This window comes from Mastacembelus armatus, chromosome 6 (genome assembly GCF_900324485.2).
Source record: "Mastacembelus armatus chromosome 6, fMasArm1.2, whole genome shotgun sequence".
Classification (NCBI taxonomy): Eukaryota; Metazoa; Chordata; class Actinopteri; order Synbranchiformes; family Mastacembelidae; genus Mastacembelus; species Mastacembelus armatus.
The window spans coordinates 6,655,288-6,676,640 of NC_046638.1; the positions used below are offsets into that span (position 1 = coordinate 6,655,288).

At 39.6% G+C, this 21,353-nt stretch overlaps 1 protein-coding gene across 3 annotated transcripts in view; it reads left to right on the plus strand.

Annotated features, from left to right (window-relative positions):
* The window catches only part of LOC113133170 (A disintegrin and metalloproteinase with thrombospondin motifs 20), a 73,511-nt gene that overhangs the window by 40,990 nt on the left and 11,168 nt on the right, over positions 1-21,353 (plus strand). For 2 of the 3 annotated variants that reach the window (XM_026311784.1, XM_026311782.1), the window contains exons 17-29: positions 1,488-1,654; positions 1,922-2,051; positions 2,713-2,839; positions 2,939-3,149; positions 3,372-3,536; positions 3,846-4,016; positions 4,893-5,012; positions 5,203-5,310; positions 6,570-6,734; positions 7,636-7,905; positions 9,388-9,549; positions 9,710-9,886; positions 20,972-21,139. In XM_026311784.1, coding sequence (XP_026167569.1) covers positions 1,488-1,654; positions 1,922-2,051; positions 2,713-2,839; positions 2,939-3,149; positions 3,372-3,536; positions 3,846-4,016; positions 4,893-5,012; positions 5,203-5,310; positions 6,570-6,734; positions 7,636-7,905; positions 9,388-9,549; positions 9,710-9,886; positions 20,972-21,139 — 2,141 coding nt within the window. The remainder of the gene's footprint in view (positions 1-1,487; positions 1,655-1,921; positions 2,052-2,712; positions 2,840-2,938; positions 3,150-3,371; positions 3,537-3,845; positions 4,017-4,892; positions 5,013-5,202; positions 5,311-6,569; positions 6,735-7,635; positions 7,906-9,387; positions 9,550-9,709; positions 9,887-20,971; positions 21,140-21,353) is intronic. The other variant, XM_026311783.1, reaches the window with a different exon arrangement.

Below are 21,353 nucleotides of genomic sequence, written 5' to 3' on the forward strand. Positions count from 1 at the left end.
CACAACGGAATGGAAACTGTCATTTATACTGAGTGTATGTGGAGGAAACATGAAGGGGAGTTTGTCCATCTGCTCAGGACTGCCAGCCGCTGAGAAAGAAAAATGAGGCCACAATAGGTGCTAATTAGGGGCATGTGGAGCTCAGGCTGTATGAAAGTGGATATCGGGGTACAGTGTGAGATGGATCCACTGGGGCTGGAGTGTGTGTGTGTGTTTCTTTTTCTGTGTAAGCCTGTAGGAGAGAGAGAGAGATAGAGACAGAAAGAGAGAGCGAGAGAGAAAAAAACACAGAAAGAGCTTTGCCTGTGTTGTAAGGGTGGGCTCCCATTTTCAAGCCACGTTCAAGATGTTTTAAGTCAAATAGTCAGAAAACACATCTGGCCGAGCCATGTCGCCACACTGCTGTGAGAAGGTCGATCCCTGCTGTTGCTGAATGCCACTGACAGCGAGCGAGTGGTGTCTGCACTGGTTGATTTTTGCAGTGCCCTGCTAGTTTCCTCACTCTGAATAGTACAGCATGTCAAAATATGTTTAACCACACTAAATAAAAAGAAGTCATTGAAGTTTTGAAATCATAGCTCTTAACTTTTGGAGCTCACTCTGACTGGGCTTTAACACTGTGGACACTTTTTGAATGCAGTTTGTTTATTTACTTATTTAATTTCATTTTAATTATTACTTATGGTCCAGTGAAAGCATTTGAGTTGCAGGGACTTGGATAATATATAGTAAGCTGAGGGAGAACTGAAGGTGGTCTGGAAGCTTTTTAAGGCACTTCATATTGGTTTCAGCTTTTTTCCATTCTGTCTTAATGGTGCACAGCCCTCTGGCTTCTCGCTATGGGTCCTATCCCATCCATGGCAACCACAGTCTAGATTATGGTCAAAATCCCACAACCCCTAGTGATGACTAGCTGGCACTCAACAATGTACAGACATGAATGTAAACAAAGTTGCATTTAGAGACCTAATCACATACATTGTTTCAGCATGCAGCCTCAGATTGTAATTATCAGCATGTTTCTTGGAACCAGTCTTAGAGGTTGAAGAAGAGGTGGTTGGTGATCATTTGGTGTTTATGTGCTAGTTTGTCTATCCATACGTTCCTGTGTGCTCTGTATGTTTGTGTACTTGTTTGTATTTGCAGTCAGTGGAGAGCCTTTGTTTGTATAGCAGTGTCAGTCATTAAGAAGAGTCACGCAGTCTACCTCCAAATAACTGCAATTTAGTGCCACCAGTGTTGCAACATACCTAACCTGCAACATTTTACTTTGCAGAACAATATGTTGGCAAGTCAAAGACTGTTTATTTAACATATAGCCTGAAATGACAAACACCACATCCCGTAAACATTCCCAAAGTCTCAATTCCATAGACAAGCTTTATTCTACCAAGCCAACGTTCCTTCACTTATGCTGAATTCCTTCATAGTTGTCCTTTTAGGAGTGGTCAATTTCTTTGCATTAATCGGTCTGTTTGTTATTCCAGCATTATCTGATAGCCAGTCCAACTTCCTCCTGAATGGTAACTTTGTGGTGGCCATGTTCAAAAGGGAAATCACCTTAAAGGGAACAGTCATTGAGTACAGTGGGTCAGACACAAAAGTGGAGCGCATCAACTGCACTGACCGTATAGAAGAGGAGCTCATTGTGCAGGTAATTAAGAGAAGACTTCTGTGTGTTTTTAATTATATTTAATTACATCATGCTTAGTTGTTTTAGGTATACTGTACATTTTTCTGCTTTGCTTCTTGTCACACGATTTTAATCAATCAATTCAATCTCTGTAAAAGTTTAGTTTTTTTCTCGCTCAGTAACATTATATGCTAGATTCCTAAATCATACCTCTGTGTGGACCTAGAGATGATAAACAAAGCATAGTTAAATTTTTCTACTTTGCTGTTCCTGCCATTGCTTCCACAGGTCTTGTGTGTGGGAAATCTGTATAACCCAGATGTCCGTTACTCCTTCAACATACCCATTGAGGAACACAGGGAGCAGTTTGTGTGGGATCCCTCAGGGTCCTGGCTCGAGTGCAACCGTGTCTGTCAGGGTAAGATATTAGCTTGGCTTCCAAATCTCCACACATGAAAAATATTAGAACTTGTCGTTTGCTTCAGTGGAGTTTAAAAAGCTTTGCAATTGCACAATTTAATCAGAGAGCTTTTGTGTAGTACTGATACATGCAGAAATACACATTCCATGTAGTTTTAGAGTCATTGTTATTTCACAAAATGGAATATTTGCTTTTGTGAAGAAACATGTTTCACTATGGAGACATGTTGTCTGTGAAAAATTGTGAAATGAACAGAAACCTTTTACCTTTAAACCTTTAGCTCTTACTACCCTTTTCCTTTAAATTCCCCTCTTGGCACTGTGACCATGGCCAGTCACATCGGCCATCCCCTTGCCCTTAGCCTGGCCCTGAACCTAACTAAACTCCTCAAATGTCCCTTTTCAGAAACAAGCTAGTCAGGATCCCCCTGAGTCAGTGTGCACAGCAGGAACCAGTAAGGAGATGTGTTTGTGGTGTCTGAAAACAGCACAGACCGTTAAGGCTGTTCGGTGAAGGAGTGAATGTCAAAAAGCTGGTCTAGACTAGTTAAGGAGATATTTTGCCCTATATTTAAGGCACATGTTGTCTCATTTGAATCTTGCTATTCTTTTATTCTTTATTCTTATATGCTTGTGTGCATATGTGTGTGCTTCTGTAGGTGAGCGAAGGCGAAAAGTGGTATGTGTGCGTAAGAGCGATCACCTTGAGGTATCAGACCAACGCTGCGAACATTTACCTCGTCCTGTTGCTCTTACTGAGCCCTGCAACACTGACTGTGAAGTCAGGTGTGCATTAATGCACAAAGAACACACACATACTTTGTCAACTTAAATTCCTGCAGCTCACAAACAGTCAAACATTTTTCGGTGTCTCTTCTCATACAGGTGGCATATTGCTGGAAAGAGTGACTGTTCTGCTAAATGTGGTCCAGGCTACAGCAGCATGGATGTTCAGTGTATGAAGTTCAGCCTGGTGAAGCGGCAAAGTGAGCGGATGGAGGCTAATGTCTGTGGAGACATTGCAAAACCTCAGACTAGAGAGCCCTGCCATGGGGACTGTTTGTTGAAGAGCTGGCAGTACAGTGCCTGGTCACAGGTACAGTCACCGCAAGATTTACATGAAAGGATTAGTTATTTTTTTGATGCATGTGTAATATTGCATGTTGTACATACTTTTCCATCTAAATGGTTTTGAACTAAGAATATATCAGATTTATGCCATTATTTTATTCCTATTATTATTGTTGGATCCATTTTTGAAGGGATACAGAATGGTTGATGAGTGGGTTGAACATGCCTGACTTATTGTCATCGACAGTGCTCTAAGACATGTGGACATGGGAGCCGCAGCAGAGAGTCTTACTGTATGAACAACCTGGGTAGACGGCTGGCAGACAGGGAGTGCAACGAATACCAGAGGGTAGTTACTGAAACCTGCAACGACCATCCATGTCCAACATGGACTATCAGCGAGTGGAGCGAGGTCGGGCCTTGTTATTTTAGATTTTTCAGATATGGTCACACACAGAAACACACACACACAAATGCAGCAAGAAAACATAAAGGCTATTATTTAATCTCCTGAAGAGATCCACACAGAAGGAGTCCCCAAAATTCAACAAAACTATTAAACTTGCCTTCACTACAGTGATCATTTTAGCTGCTGTAATACTGTTGAAATGTATAATGACCTCTTTTGTAAGAGTGGAATGTCTTATTTGGGATGTCCACTTGTACACACATTCATTCATGATATTTTTTTTCTCCCCCTGACCCCCCCTCACCCTAACAGTGCCTGGTTACTTGTGGGAAGGGGATGAGGCACAGGCAAGTGTCTTGCAGCATGGGAGCTGGGGATGAAAAACTGAATGAGCACTTTTGTGACCCATCTAGCAAACCACCCACTGTGGGGAGCTGTGAGCTGCCTGAGTGTGCGTCTTGGCAGGTTGGCGTCTGGGCAGCGGTGAGTCCACACACACACACACACACAGACACAGATAAGACATAGACTCACTGCATTGAGGTGACTTGATGCTGTGTTTGACTTAGGAAATGGGTAGCATGTGTGGCTTGCTGTCGAGGAGTTTGGCTCTCTGGCTGTTACTCTGTGTGTGTGCATGTGTGTGTGGTCAAAAAGAGAGAATATGGTGTGTAGGAGTCACAATATACATTTCCAGTTTATGTGTGCATGTAACCTGATAGACCAGCGACTTGCAGAGGAGTGTGCTCTAACTTCAGCTGCCATTTCCTACATGGCACTTTCACTTTTCCCTCATATCCTGTCAGGCTAAACCTTATGCACAGAGTGAACACACACACACACACACACACACACACACACACACATACGCACACACCTTTGTTCTGTTTCTGCATAGATTTTGTCCTGTTAGACTAAACCACAAACTCACTGAAACGTGTAAATGGAGATCTTACGTTTAGTTTATACATTGTAGATTAAACCCGCTCATGTATGAAGTCATATAGAGGTTTTTACAGATCTGGAATGTATTGGCTCATTGATAGCTGTGTAATAATAATATGTTGCTCAAATAAACCTATCCTGTGGCACTTCCTCTGTTCTCATTATGTACCTAAACATGGCCATAGCTCCTTGTGTGTATGTGAAAAATTGTGAAAGAGTCAAGCTGAGACTGTGGGTGTGTATGTGAATATACATAACCCTAGGTGTGCTCTGCTGAGCTGGACCTGGACCCAGGCCCCGTCTAAGATGTCAACATTAACATACGTAGAGCTTGAGATATCAGGATTGGATATACTGGACTTTTCTTTGTTTGGGTTTGTGCATGTGAATGTATGTGTGTGATTTGTCTTTCAGTGTGCAGTGACCTGTGGCCATGGCTACCAGATGAGAGCTGTGAGGTGTGTGTCAGGGGACTATGGTGACACATTAGATGACAGAGAGTGCAATGCTGCAGCAAGACCGAGAGACAGTCAGGTAAAAGAAAACTCATAATGACTGTCAAAAATTTCTTATTTGCTCAGATAAAGTGAAGTTCATCATTTAACATATTACAGTGAATCCTGCACCCAGATGTGCCAAATTCAGATCACTGATGAGTCAAAGAATTTAGACTTTCGTATGAATAGCCGCTCATTATAATGTGATTGTATGTATACATTTGTAGGACTGTGAGATGCCGGCATGTCCATGGCACTCTCCGGCACAAAGCACACCTCGCCCTGACAACTCTGCTCAGCTTCTGATTCAGTGGCGATATGGCTCCTGGACTGCGGTAAGGAAAGAAACATGCTCTGTTAGAGAACATTATATTCTGGAGGTATACCCTGTATGACCAAAGAATATACCAAAGCACATTTGCTAAATGGTAAACAAATTATTGCACTGTTTTGGTCTTAGGTCATTTAGGGCCTTTAGCTCTGTGATCAGACTTTCTTATGTTTTTGACAAAGAACGAAATATGAGAATACTGATGGAGCAGTTTGTACTCACCTTGTGTACATGTTTGTGTGTCTTTCTGTGTGTTAAATAGAAGGAAACCACACTCTTGTAATGATTGGTCTTCTGCACGTGTGTTTACAAATTTGACATATTAAAATTCATTGCTTATGTCAGAATTCCTTCAGATGCTGCGCTGGCCCATGATCCTCTTTGTCTCTTTTACTCTGTGCTGCATTTACACACACTTACACACATAGAGACACACGCACGCACACACAAAGGCTCCACTCTCTGGGCTGAGAGGCCCCTCTGTCTGTCTGATACTCTCTATTGTTATTTGTTGCAAATGAAAACCAGATTTAATCTAAACACAAGTGTACGGTTTCTGTCATTCCTTGTGAGCTCACATGTCAAAGAGGCCAGGCCCAGTGTGGGTTAGACATGCATGCATGCCGCTGAGCAGCAGAACTGCCATCCTCTTTAGAGTGTCATCGATATGAGTGGGATAGTCACATACCTGTTCAAGCTGGAGCCATTTGATTGCATTGAATATTCATCGCCTTAGAAATTTACTATTGTGCCCCACTGAGATGACATAGTTAAAGTTATAGCGTATGAGCAGGTGAAAGTTGATCAGGGAAATTACAGTGGAAAAATGTAAATCTTATAAATGTGTTTGGATGGGCTGGTTTTGTACCACCACATGAACACATGATACTGATTCAAATAAGCCATCAAGCCAAATATTAGTATAATTACAGAAATGTACTATCAAAGAAGCAAACCTGAGCCCATGTCTCATACAGTCCACTTTTCAGATTTGTTTCTCATCAGCTGTAGCTTGAAAATAAAAAAGTGCCTTGAAACAAGTTCTAGTTGAAATGGTCATTTCTTTGGGAGAAAAAAATTAGATAAAATCAGTTTTAAGCAATCAATTGTATAACTTTGATTTTTTTGCATTGTGGGAAATCTTCTCAAGTCCCAGGGAATAAAAGTCTTCTCACTGAGCAGTGATTAATCAAAGAACTGATAATCGTCTTTTTTTGAGACAAATTTGTATCTAAGTCCTGCCTGCATCTGCATGTCCTCCAGTGCTCTGTGTCCTGTGGTAAGGGGAAGCGGGCCCGTTACGTCAGCTGCAGAGACGCGCAAGGAGGAGTGGCTGACGAGTCATACTGTGCCCACCTGCCCCGCCCCCCAGAGTCGTCTGCCTGCTTCAGCCCCTGTGGCCAGTGGCGTGCTGGGGAGTGGTCGCCTGTGAGTAAAATTTCCAACACTGCGTCCAGTAAATACAGATATTTTCTACTGCAGTGATTTGCAGCAGTTATTTAATCTTTTTCAGTAATGCTAAAATCACCCTAAAACTAAATGGGTGTATAGTACTGCTGTGATCTTGGGACCATAAGTCTTGATTTGTGAACATCAGCTGGCAAAAAAAGGAAATACTCTTCATGATCTCAACAAAAGTTTTAACTGCCAGTTAAAAAGTCCATATTTTAAGAATACAACATCTTTGCATGAAATACAGTTTTTAAATGTAAAGTCCAAATGCAGTTTGTCTGGGAGAAGAGTCTTAAGTTCATGAAGTTCATGTCATATTAAGTTGATTTCTACTCTTGTTGTATTCATAGTTACAGACTCGTGGGATTAAGATCACAAGGTTTCATATTGTGAAGCAATACATGAGAACAATGCATGAAAAGAACACTTCCCAAACTTAGGCTTGATTTAGAACCTGGAAAATCTCCTATGCAATTTTCATTTGGGAAATAAATCTGGGGAAACCAAGTAGACAAGGTCAGCCAGGAATACAAGCTGGGAGATGGTAAACAAAGATTAAATATGCAGATACTGTGACATTTACTGTTTGAAGCGTAGAATCAATATATTTTATTTAAAGGCAGGTTGCCAGTGCACTACAGTCATATCCACACATCACATCTGTCTGGTGTCTGGTTCTCACAGCAATACAGACCATGTAGTTGAGCCTTTACCTTAAATGAGATTTCTACCTGTGGGAGAGTGAGAGAGTGTTCAATGTGAAATGTCAGAACCAGAACAAAAAGTTAATCAATAAATTAATAAAAAAATGAATTACTGGCAGTCCCACTCATAAACTTGTGTTTTTTATACTTTGGTTCTTCCTTCCTTGCCACAGTGTTCAGTGACATGTGGTGTGGGAAGAACCACCAGGCAGGTGGTCTGTTCTAACTACCACCAGCCAGTGGACCAGGCTTATTGTGACCCAGATGAGAAGCCTGCAACAGAACAAGAGTGCACTGCTACACCCTGCCCCTCTATCTACCGCCGCCAACGCATCAATGACCAGCCCTACGGATATCCCCAGGACCCAGGGCACCATCCTGGCCACAGCAGTTGGAATGTGCCATCAGCAGACAACCAGTGGAGAACTGGACCCTGGGGCTCAGTATGTTTGGCTAAAGAGCACTGTTAGAATTTGTATACTTTTCAATTAAGATAAAAATGCTCACTTACATTAAAAAGAAACCCAAATGCAGCGTGGTGGCTGAGTGGTTAGCACACTTTCTGTGTGGAGTCTGCATGTTCTCCCTGTGCTTGTGTGGGTTTTCTCCAGGTACTCCGGTTTCCTCCCACAGTCCAAAAACATGTATGTCAGGTTGATTGGTGACTCTAAATTGCCCATAGGAGTGAGTGTGAGTGTGTGAGGTTGTTTGTCTCTGTGTGGCCCTGTGATGGACTGGTGACATGTCCAGGGTGGACCCCTGCCTTCCACCCAAAAGAGAACTGGGATAGGCTCCAGCAGATCCCTGTGACCCTGGTTAAGGAATAAGTGGGTATAGATGATGGATGGATGGAACAAACCCAAATGGATCAGGACTGTTAAGGGTTTTAATGTTCTTGGCCTTGAATCTGGTTGGCTCAAATACAGACAGAATGCTGTTTTGTTGAGCAAGTTCACATTTTGTTATTTATGAATCTGCATTTAACATCTGCAGCTTTGAATTTTAACATGGAATTCCTTTGTAGAGCCACACCAACTTTCTCACATACAGTATACGTTGTGTGGTGGTGGCACAAAACAAAGTTACATAGCACAGCACAAATGATGTTATGAGTTATGTTATCCACAACTGTTTTACAGTATCTGGTCTTTCGCTCAGGTTTGTGATTATGTTTGTGTGTGCGTGCAAGTCAGTTAACAATATGGCTGTTAATTCATCAAAAGACCTCAGTGTTTTATTGTGGATCTGCATTTTAGAAATCAATTTAATACTGAGAAAATTTTACCATTTTAAATCTCCTCAGCAGAGGCATTCATTCCAGTACGCTGTTCAGTCTCACATAATCGACCCGACTGGAAGCACTGCTGTTCAGGCTCAATGTGTGCTGTCCTCCCTCACACTCAGAGAGCTCTGAATGTGCTCACTCCCACTGACAGTGGAGATGTGTCTTTTTAATTGGATACAAAGAATACCCACTGCTCTGCTCAAGGCTGTGTTCTTCAGTCTTTCAGTTGTCTTTCATGGGCTGATGTTTTCCATCTTAGGAAAACAACTTTAAACAGTGCAGCTGGGTTTGGTCTTGGTAAATTCTGTATAACAGGTTATGTATTGTGTATGCATTTCTCTTCTTGTTTGTTTATGTGCACCTGTCTTGTTCTGGTTTTTGTCAGAAATGGTATACCCTTTGAGTAAATACTTAAGTATTAGAAAGGGTGTGTCACAAATCAACCAGCTCTGAAGAATAACACTAGAAGATAGGTTCTTGCACACTCATCTAGCAGTGCTTTCTGGAACCTTCATCTGTATCCATGGCTTTGTTTGGTGGGTGGATGGTTTGGCAATGCATTTCTGCCTTGTAGGAACATTTGTGTATGCATGTGTTGTGATCATCATTGGATATTGTGTATGCATTGTATGCATTGCAGTGTTCCAGTACCTGTGCTGGAGGTTTCCAGAGGCGAGTGGTTGTGTGCCAGGATGCTGAGGGACGCAGCAACAGCTACTGTGATGAGAGAGTCAAACCTGCCGAGTCTAAGAGCTGTGACTCTGGGCCCTGTCCTCTGTGGAACTATGGTGTCTGGGGAGAGGTGAGCTTTTATTTTGAGTTCAAAACAGCTTTTGTCAGACTCTTTACTTTAGTCATTTGGAACCCTAATATAATTTCCTGCTGAAGCACATGATTATATAATGTGATTTAATTAAACAGTATAACATTATTAAACATAATTTTTTGTTTGCTAACCTAAGTGCACCCAGACATGTGGTGGAGGAAGGAGGACTCGCCTGGTGGTGTGTCAAAGGCCCAATGGTCAGAGGCTCATCGACTACAACTGTGACATCCTGGACAAGCCACCAGACATGGAGCAGTGCAATCTGCAGCCCTGCCCAGGCTCTGCCACCTGGCACCGTCGACCATGGAAGCCGGTACGATAGTACTAACTCGTTTTTCTCCAACACTTATCTTCATCACTGAGGGTGCATCACTGTGAGTAAACATGGTGTGTGCTAAAATGACTACAGACATGTGTTCTGAGTGTGTTTTTAGCCAAAAGCTGTAGTAGTTCTTAGGGTGGGTACTGGATATGTAGCACCACAGTTGGCACACCAGCTCCAGCCCACCCAGATGGGCCCTGCAGTGGCATGGGGCCGATGAAATCAAGAAAAAAAGGAAAAATACACAAAAACACAATGCCGCTCCACTTGGAGGATCATTAAAAACACATGGATCTTACTTTGAGCCAAGGCTCCAGATTCAAACCTCTAAATCAAGACAGTGTTGTCCAGAAATCTCATATATTATAGAGGCATAACTCCAGAAAATATTTATTTCATATAAGAGGCGTGAAGTAAATACTCAGTCCTTTTTGCTGACTTCACCCTGTATTCAAAGTACACAAGTGTATATTTGTGTATAAGAGTTAATTTTATGACCTTTATTCAGCAGAAACAAATCAATGACTGTCAGTGTATTTTGTATATGTAACTTTGTACAGTATGATTTTTATTTTTCAGCTAGTTAATTTTCATTACTGAATATTTAATATTGTCACTGGTGCTCCTGGTCAGACCTCTCATATCTTTCTATGAGTCATTACGGTTTGTACAGAGGAAAATATTTTCAAATCATGCTTCGTTTGTATTTTTGATGTGTTTTTTAATGAGTTATTGAATGGCTTCCTCTGTTACATTAAAATCCCTGAAACCAGGTGCACTGTCACAAAACCAAAGAAAAGTCTAAAACAACATTTAAATTAGTCAACAGTTTCCCAGAGCTAAATTAAAAGTGCCATAAAAAAGTTAACAATATAGTAAATAATTTTTAAATAGAATTTATGAATATAATTTGGATAAAGTATATTGTCTGGTAAATTATATAGATGATAGCACAGAGGAATCAGGCGTAAATGCAGGTAAATACACTGTAGCCATTCAAACATCTTTCTTGACTTTGTTCTTACTTTCTACACAACTAAGCCATCTTATGTGTTCGTGGGACCAGTGGAGAATTTGGATTTAATCTGATTGTCACATCTATGAAAAGAAGTCAATCTCAGTTTTAATCCAGTTGTTCTTGTTCAGGTGGTCACATGAACAGAAACAATGTTAGCATGTATTTTATAGTGATACTGTGATGTCTTGCCTGTCTTCTTGATAAGGTGCTATTCAATTTTACATTATATAATGGTGCATTTTTGGTATCATGAAGATAGAGTTGTATCATATCTTCAGGCTTAGAGTGAATTTATTTATTCTGTCAGTAGCAGCATCAATGCAGCTAATTGAACATGAAACTGTCAGTACAGTAAATCAAGGTTACTATTGAGCCATTCGTCATCAGCATTCATTCATCATTGTCAGAACAAACCTAAGCACACAGATACCTCTACTTCATAAGGTTTTAGTCACTCGTTCCTGTGTCTGTTTGTTCTTCTGGACAGTTTTTGTATTTCTGAAGGATTTTGTTTTTCAAATTAAACTTAATTTTGTCTAATTAAACTAATTTAATTATTAATTATTAATTATTTGTTTTCGATTTCAATTATTAATTGTTTCTGCTTTAATGTTCTGCTCCAATTTAGAATGATGTAACACTTTACTTGAATTATTTGTCATTTTACGAACATATCATCGTAACGACTTTGGTTCGAGCCACGTCTTTGGGGTCACGTGACCCTGCCAGTAATCTGATAACCCCATTGCTACCTTGAGGGCCCTTTTGGGGTGGAAAATCCCACTGAGCAGTGTTGGCACTTTTTAATGAATAAATATACATTTACATAATTTATATCCAGCATAAAACATTAAGCAACTGGGAAGGCAAGGTAAAAATTGTTCATGCATAATAGCATTAGCTTGTCATTATGTTTAGAAGTAGCTGTTCTTATTGTTTTGTTATAGGGAAACTAAGCACCAGCTGGAAATCTTGCTTGTGATGACCTTCAGTGGTTTTGAGCCTTCATCATGTTGCAGTAATGTACTGCTCTGTTCCTGGCTGTGTCGGCACACTATGACATCACAGTGAGGTGTGGTTACTGGTGTAATTAGGAACATTTTAGACCAAACCCAACCTGAAGATATACAAAAAACATGTAACATTTATTCAGAGAGGGCAGTGAAATGCTGCCATTCATTCTCTGACTTTGACTCAGGCTCCTGCAACCAATTTGTGACATGTTTTAAAATGTGACATGTTAGCAATGCAAATAATATCTTTAAAAATGATCATGACACATATTTCAATTGAAGTGTTGTACTTAGGTCTGTATTTATGTTGGTATCCTCTCCAATAAGGACGTCTGTCTCCTTCTTTGTTCGCTTTGTTTGCTCCTCTCGCTGTGTGTCACTCACACATGGCAGTTTCACTTCCACTGCTTAATTTTTTAACCCTGTGGTACAGAGTTGCAAATCTCAAGAGGGAACTCTATTTTGCATATTTTGGTTCATTGTTGTTGTTTTTTGCTATTTATTTCATTCACATGCAAGAATACATAAATATGTTGAATTAGCTTTTTTCCACTGTAAAGATTATTAAAGAAACATAACTGTGAAATATGTGTTGTTTCTCAATGCATAAATTTACTGGAAAACAAAATACAGGATTGTACCTTTAACAGCTTTGGTAATTGTTATTTACTCTAAAGGAGGAGAACAATTTATGGTTCAGGATTATGAAGAAATATAACTCATACAAATGTCTCACTAGGGTACAGTGGATGGAAAAACAAAATAACACAGTACACAAAAAAGTAATACTTTAAATATATACTTTATTGCTTCTTGCAAAACAGTTTTAGTAGAGGTACACCATGTACATGCAATCTGTGAACAGTATGTCTTTGCAGCATATGGGGTATAAGTGAGTTAGTGGACATAGCTTAAAGAAAAAGACTGTAGGTCATTACAGCATGTGGTTGTTTGGTATTTGACCCTCAATTGACTTCATCCTATTTAGTGGTCTTTTTGAGTAAGACTTATAATAATTCAGTCTTTGGGGGTATACTTAAAATCTGTTTAGTATCTGTAGTACTTTACATACCTTGGCATAATGTAGTGTAAAAACACTGCGGGCCTTTTCCTTTTATGCATTTTAACATTTTATTTTGTAATCTCCCTGGAGAAAACATACACAGGCCAAGTCAAACTTTGGCGCTGGGTGGCACATCTGTTTGACATTGTATTAATGGAAGTCTCTGTAATGCATCTGGCAGGAGAGAGACTCAGTGTTACTCTTATTACAACAATAATTGGTATTAATTCATGCTGTTTACCTGAGGAGATCCAAAAACAGGCCCTAAAATGCCAATATTTACATCATACTGCTGATTGAATTATACATGAATGTCATACTGTCCTGCTTTATTTAAAGGAGGCAGTTCTTTGAGGGAATAAACACATTACATTACACAGTATATATTACTGATTTTTTTTAAACCACTTCTGTGAGAACCTAGGCAGTATATTCCAAAATGCAGTTATTTAATTTTATATTACTCTATGCTTCAAGCAGCTTAAAATAGCCCATAGTGCTGGATTCTACAAGAACACTGTGGTTTACAAACTGCAGTGAAGCGTTCATCAAGTATAGTTCTATGTAAAGCAACTATGCATCTTGCACCAAATTAATAAAGAAACATTGGTTATAAAATTACAGTCATAAATATTTTGTAGAAAGCCTTCAATTTTTCAATTTAAATCAGTTAAGAAAACCAAACATTGTTCAACAGCAGATTTTAGTAGTAGCAGCTGCGCTTGTAGATGGTGATAACAGGGTCCAAGTGGGATTAAATATTACGTAACTTTGTCAAAGTATTTTTCATGGCTTGAGATTGTGTCTTACCTTACATAATAACCTCTTCTCTTTGTAGTATCACCAAAATAGTTTTCTATGCCAAAAAGGAAAACCTTTCATTTTTTTACACCAATGTAATTTTTTTGCATTCACTGTAAATGAATGATATCCCTGTGATAGAATTTTGTCATTAGGATTTTACAATATATCAAAAATTTTATTAGGAAAATATGCATCTCATGCATACAAAACATATCTCCCCCAAAGAATCCCCTATTGTAGTTTAATCTCCTTTGGGGAATGAAATTGTCAGATATATTTTTATATAGATATATTTTAGTCAAGCCATTTCTTTAATGTATTTTTTAAATTTCAGAGGAAATACGCCTAACTGTATGTAATAGGGAAATGGCTTTATTAATTATGCCGTACTACTATTTATACTGTAGTACTATTTATTTACATTAAGATTATTTACAGCTGCAATCTTCTCTACAGTTTGTTTTAAGTCTTAGGCAAGAAATCTGCCCATTCTTCTCCTGGATTCTTGCTCATACTTAATCTTGCAGTGACAGCTTCAGAAACTCTAAATACATAAATATGAAAGCTCTATTCATTTTTTTCAATATAGGTCAACAGAACACGTCATCTTAAATATATATGGAAAAATATATAAAAGAAAACACACAAAACAACTATCAAATTTATTACACAAAATACAAATAGTAGACACACAGTTGAACATGAACTATTTAGAATGTAAATATCATTAGCTAATGATACCTTAAAAGCAATGTTATTGTCAAACATGCCCTTGGAGCAACAATAAGGCAGTGTGTGATAAAGTGGCAACCAAGGCGTCAATTTAGTAATTTATGCCTGTTTGTTGCTAACAAAAACATACCGTTTCCTGTCGAGAGTGGGTTTCCCATGGGGGAGGGAGGGGGGGACTGCAGTTCAGCATCTGTGAATTAATCATGCTGATTGAAATGAAATCCACATGCACAACACTGACATTCTTTACTTTGCCCTGAGGGCAGTGGGCAAGAACATTCACCAAACCTGTCACCCTGGGGTCAGTTGGTTGTGACATCATTGGGCTTGTGTTTCCTGATCCTGCCCATATGCCAATTGAGTGTGAGCAATTGAAGTGGTCCCTCATGGTCCTCACTAGGTTCTTCTCATGGCTTTGATTTAAATCTGAGTCAGGAGATAAGGTTTCATTTGTGCCTTTGAGAGAAAGCAAAATAGTTCAGTTGATGATTTGCTGGTTAAAAGTCAAGCACTATGGTCTACAGATTTTGGCAAAGCATTAAGACCTGGGAGGTAGAAAAGCAGATGCTATGAGATGTTATTTAAAGATTCAAAATATTTGGATCCCAGCACAGCTTACACATTGGGGATGGAAGTGTCTTTCAGGTCAAGCAGTTGGATAATATGACGAAATGTTTAACTTATTGTGCACTGTAATATAAATTTTCTCTGCCAGCACTTGCATAAACATCCCCTTAATTCATAGCAGTTTAGAGAGCAGTTAAAGAGGACACTAAAGCTGTTACTGTAAGAGAAAAGCTTCATCTGAAACAATAAGAGTTGACTCAAAACCAAAATGAATGTGTGCTGGACAGTTGAAGTAATGATGAGAGGAGCCACTCTAGTTGATGGAGATCGGTGCTCACCACAGATGCAGTGAGATAAAACAAGAGGAGACAGGGCATGAATGTCTGGAAGTATTTAGTTTGGTCTAGCCCAAGCCCATCGACTGATAGGGAGCATGGCCTCACGTTGACATAAGCAGAGAGCGTCTGCTTTTCCTCAGCCTGGTCAAGTTTTATAAAGTGCTTTTAAGCCTTTAGGAGTCACTTCTCTAAGACTCAAACATATATCCTTCTCACATGAAGCTGCCACTTTAGATTTGCTGGGGCCTGGTCCTGTTCAGGCCCGTCAGAGTTGTGAAGTTGATGGAGTGAAATGGAGTTTGGGGACTCGACATCAGCTTTTTCCCTGTTAAGAGAGAGAGCCAGTGATAGATTGGGTATTCCAACTCACTTTAAATAACAGGGAGCTAATAGTCATTTATTTCAGCTCCAACATATGAGATGCTTTAGCTACATCACAGTGTCGAACTAGTGGACTGCGTGTGCTGTATGCGCCATGTGAGCTAACTACCTGCCTGCTCTGTTTCTACTTGTTCATCTTATGTGTTAGCAGAGCCACTGGTTTACAGATGGGAGTTAGTGCCTGACGTGGTATTAATCAGAGTTATGTCTTCACTCACTCCTTCAGTATTTCTTCAGTATAGGCAAAATCCACCCTTGTGTTTTTATGCACTGTATTTTTTAGGGCTGCAACTGCAAACTGTCATCATTATTTCTTAAGCTTTATTTATTAATATGAATTATTTTCTCAATTCCTCACATGGTAATTTTGTCTGTAAAAATAGTGAAAAATTTCCTATCCAGTTCCCAGAGTTCATTGCAGCAGCTTGTTTTGTCTGAACAACACACCAGAGAAAGCAAAGCAACAAATGCTCACATTTTAGAAACTGAAACCATCAAATCTTTGACTTTATGAGTCGAATTGTCAAAATTACTAATAACCATTGCAGCTGTAGATTTCTTTAATGTTCAGTGTGCTCTGAAAGGAAAAACAACACTAAATAAATACAAATCCAGGATTAAGGTCTTCTCAGCTGCTTGAGCGTTCCCGTATTTTCCTGTTTGCAAGCTGTGGCAAACTAGTTGTCATGACAGATTGGAAAAGCAGCTGTGTAACTTTAGCAGGAAGACGGAGTTAGACTTAGATGTCCTGTGTCAAAGATCACTACTTTATAACTTTATGTTATGTTGTTTGGCTGCTGTGCCGTTTATATTTTTCATGTTCGGACATCAAAGATTTTCTGTCATCTGTTCTTTCTATAGTTATTTCTTTTTCTTTATGTTCATCCGTAGCATGGTAGTCATCTGAGCAGTGCTGGATGTTTGAGTGTCACATGCTAATGGGAAAAGTGGAATGTTTAGACCAACGGGAAAACTCCAGTTTGTCATTTCATTTTGACTTATGATCACTCGGTGTATCTTTACTGAGTTGTACTGACTCAAAAAGGAAACTGTATACGCCTGCTCAGCTGGTTGTTTGTTTGACTCTTTAAAGGTGGCAAGGCGTGCAGAATATACTGCAAAATTACATAATAGAATTATATATAGAAGTATACATACAATCATGTGAATAACATAATAACAGAACAGAATCAACTTGTATTATCTGCAAATTATCAGTTGTTGCTGTTACTTTACTGGAAAACAAAATACGCCCGTATTTTTCTTATGAATGTATTTGCATCATCGTATGATTTCTATAGCATGAGACGAGTTGCATACAGAAATGTTAGGATTTCTCATTGCTTCTGTGTGTTATTTCAAACAAGTCTGTGTGGTTATTTTGGCTTGATGGATAAAAGATCTATGACTCTTGACATTCCTAGGCCCCATGACACCGCTCTTACCAGCTGTTCCCATGTTGACAACATGTGTTGTTTTGACTTGTGTCTTTGAAACCTCCCTGCAAAACAAGAGCAAGAACAAAAAAGAAGCCTGAATATTCTGTGGCCCACCTTGTCTCTATCGTTCTCTGATCTGAATTTGGAATCTCAGCACCAGACAACATGGTGATGCTGATAAAGCTGTGACAAAAGACGAGTCTACCTGAAAGTGCATTCAGTTCCCAGCTGTCACTTGCTGTTTCCTTGATTTGTTGTATAGATTATATTTTTGCATCATAAACTTAAGATTTTGCTTAAGCATTTTTCAACCACGCAGATGGCAACTTTGTTTGAACAGACTGTAGCTCACAGCCTTGTATAATTCTACGTTCCCTTCACAGTCTTCACTTGCAAGTTTGTTCTTGCTCCGGGTCACTTCAGAGCTCCTTTGAAGAGTGTATGTAACTGCAGTTACCATATGCTTGGTATTACCATCCACTTGCACTGCAAGCATGCTGCAATGTGATCGGAATTCGACCTTGGCACTCACATTTTAAGATATGCTCCTAGAACCACTAAATATAGGAAGCATACAACAAGGTGCTTTCATTTGTGGTCTATATAGACTTTTAGCAGCTTTTCTTTAATTTTTAATTTATTGATTATTAATTTAATTTAATTATTTTGTCCGAGATGATCAGAAAAAAAAATCATATGGATGTTAAAGCTGGATTTTTATTTAGCAAAATCTCTCACATTATGAAATTCAAGAGGGCCTTGTTGAATTTAAGCCCCAACTTAAACCATTGTTTTCAAAACACAGATTTTGGCTTTTATCACCAAACAAACATTCATAATGTAATTATCATTCTCAAAGTAATATATATTTTCACTCAGAAGGTCTTAATGATCAAATGAATGCACATTTACACACAAAACAGTGTTGGTCTGAGGTTGATTTGGTGGAATTTACCTTCTCTCTGTGAGGTACTGTACAGTGTCAGCTGCTTTGATTGCCATATTGGCTGAGTGACAGCTATTTAAACTCTAGACAGGTTTCTTTAGGATTACTAACAGTTTCCTATTGGCTTACCTGTTCGCCACAGTAAAAGAGTGGATGGGGTCATCTTGGGGTTGCTGCCTGCCAGTCCTAGTCAAAGACATGAGCCAGGTGTTCAAAAAGACTATCTAATGTCAGTCTAATTATCAGGTTAGAGGTTATGGTGTAAAAACTCTGTCTGTAAGTATTATATTTCCTAAGTGTAACCAATATCAGACACCTATTGCAAGCATAAAAGGCACAAATTAGCTGGGTCTAGTTCAGCAGTCAGTTATGTCATTTGTTCCAGTAGCGTGTGAAAATCTTATCAGATCAAGAAATTCCATTTTGTAGCCACTAAGTAGCATAAGAGCTGCATGTTTGTTGCACACAGCTTTAACTATCAGTTATGTCTTTCTCTGTTCAGCTTGGGAAAATACCTGTTGCACAAAAGATGTTTTACTTGGCTGGTTTTCAACCTTGCACTAAAGCACTAAAGTGGTTGAGTCTTTCCATTTTGTAGTAATCCATTAATGCCTAGATGAACCTCACCAGATTATGCTAGATTTAACCTACCTAATTATGTGAAATTCATTGCTGGGACAATGTGGGAGGGCACAAGAGTGTTTCATTTACTGTGTGACTCTTTGATTTATGTGCTGCTTTTTTTCAAGAAACCTTTTTATTTTCCTTTATGGTAAAGTTGTCTGGAGGACCTAAATTTACATTCAGAACACTAACAACTCAGATACACATTAGAATAACACCAGAACACCAGTCTCTATAAGTCAAACAGCATACATAAAAGAAAACATGTACATGTAATATTAATGTTACATCAGTAAAAGTACCAAATGCTATCATAATGCACACATTTCCAAAGACAAATGTCTATATTAAAATGTGATTTTCTCTATATGCAGGCACCACTATTTTGTTAGTGTTAGTGAAAAAAGAGGAGCAGCAGTGACAGTAGGCAGTAACTTTGTCACTAAAAAGTGCATGTAAGTGATTAGAGGAATAGTCTTACCTGAGTGGGTGCTGGTGCTGGTGAGTGAATCAGCACAGGAGTAGGTGGGTGAAGCAGAGGTCTCCGAGTCCCTGCCCTCTTGTTGCTCTCAGAGGTGAAGCTGTCCTGTGGTCCCATGCGCTGTGCCAACTCTCCATGCTCTGTATTACCAACCCGACTAATGGCTGACAGATGAGGCTGGCAGGGTAGAGGGAGGAGCACATCACCATATGGCGTCTTTTCTCTCACTGGTAAAATGCAGATACAGTTCAGCTTGGGGAGCATAGCCCGTATGGCTGCGATTTCCTTTCTTCTTCCCTTTTTTCTTTCTCTTTTTTCCTCCAGCTTTTACAGCAGAAAGGAGGGGCTAGTACCCCCCCTCTCCCCCCTCACACACACACACACACACACACGCACACACAAACACTCCCCCACCCCCCAACATGTTGGCCTGTCTCTGCTCTTGAAGGTAGAGGGAGTTCTGTTATCATTTTTGAGTGAGTGTGCAGCGGATATGGGAATCTGCCACAGTCAGGACTAGTCACTCAGCTCTGGCCTTTTCTTTGATGTTTCCTGTCAGCTGGGCCAGCCCTGTGTTTAAAATGCCTTGATAATTATAATGTATGTGCTGTATGTGTATGTTGTGTTACACTGTCCACAGCACACTTTACCAGAGGTGGCTTTAATTAAAGTGTTTTAATGGATGTTCAAACCATGATCAGGAGGATTTTTAACAAGAAAAAATGTTTTTTCTATTTGTTTGTTTCTAGAAATGGAAGGAAGAAAAGAAACACTCTTTAATACAAATGTCCATTTGGATTCTACTTTTCATAGTCCCATCATCTGTAGTGTCATCAGCACACAGAAAAAAATCATGCATTTAGTGTTATGCAACACCCTAATTAGAGAACAATGCAATATAATGTTTATTATCTGAACTGGAAAATATGCTATGACAAAATGTAACTGTCCGTCTTGGCTTTGAATTGAGGTGCTCAGTCATCAATCACAAATAGTAGACTGGCCTCAAGGGGAAGGAGGACTCTGTTATCAGCTACTATCTCATGCAAAGACCTTTTCAGGGCTTTCATCGGGGTGTCTACTTTTTGCCATTATATTTTTTCCTCCTTCTTCTTCGCTACTGTCTCTGTAGCTTTGCTGAAGTATTTGTGGGTGCCTTATTGGTACCAGATGATTGTCTCGCCATGCGGATGTATCCATGTTTCGCTCTGCATGTTTTTTCTTCCTCTTTCTTCAGACTCTGCTGTTCACAGCAGCTCTAAAAGTAATTCCTCTGTTTACAGGTTAAATAGTTGGCTGTGCTCCATCAGTGTGACAGTGTTTGACAAAAGATTTCAGTGAAATCCATTTTGGGTTATTTTGCTGAAATTTGTTTGCAGCGTGCTCAGTTGGCCATGAAATGCTGCAAGTGCTTTTGTGTTGAGGTCTAAACCCTGTAGTACTGACAGAAACATTTTTGCTGCGTAATGATGTTTAGGCTCTTGGCTAAAATAAAAGAGATTTTCAGTTTTTAATGGCGCTACTTTATAATGTACTAAACTTTTTCTTCAAATCACTGACTGTAAATTAAAGAATTTTACAGCTAATAAATGACTCAAAAAGAAGTAATTATAAGATAAAGAAATGATTTCTTCAAATTCACCTCATCCCCCCTCTCTCTTCTTCTCCAGTGTTCTGTGACTTGTGGTCGAGGGACCAAGCAGCGGGAGATAGTCTGTGTTTATCAAAACCAAACCACAATTGATGAGGAGCACTGCAGTCATCTGCCTCGGCCTCGTACACAGAAGACCTGTCGGGCCCAGGGCTGCCCCAGTTGGAAAACCAACAGGTGGAGGGAGGTATGTTTGCTCTTCTCACCATCACCTCTGGCTCACAAACCAGTCTCTCGGGGACCATGATAACAGTAACTGCTGTGCTGTTGCACAAACACAGACAAATGCCTCCCAAAGGTTACAGATGTAGGACATGTACACACAGAGCACCTGTCCAATCACCACTCAGTTTTATTCTTGTTTAAGAGTAATGTCATTTCCTCACAGGCTGGATTTGCAA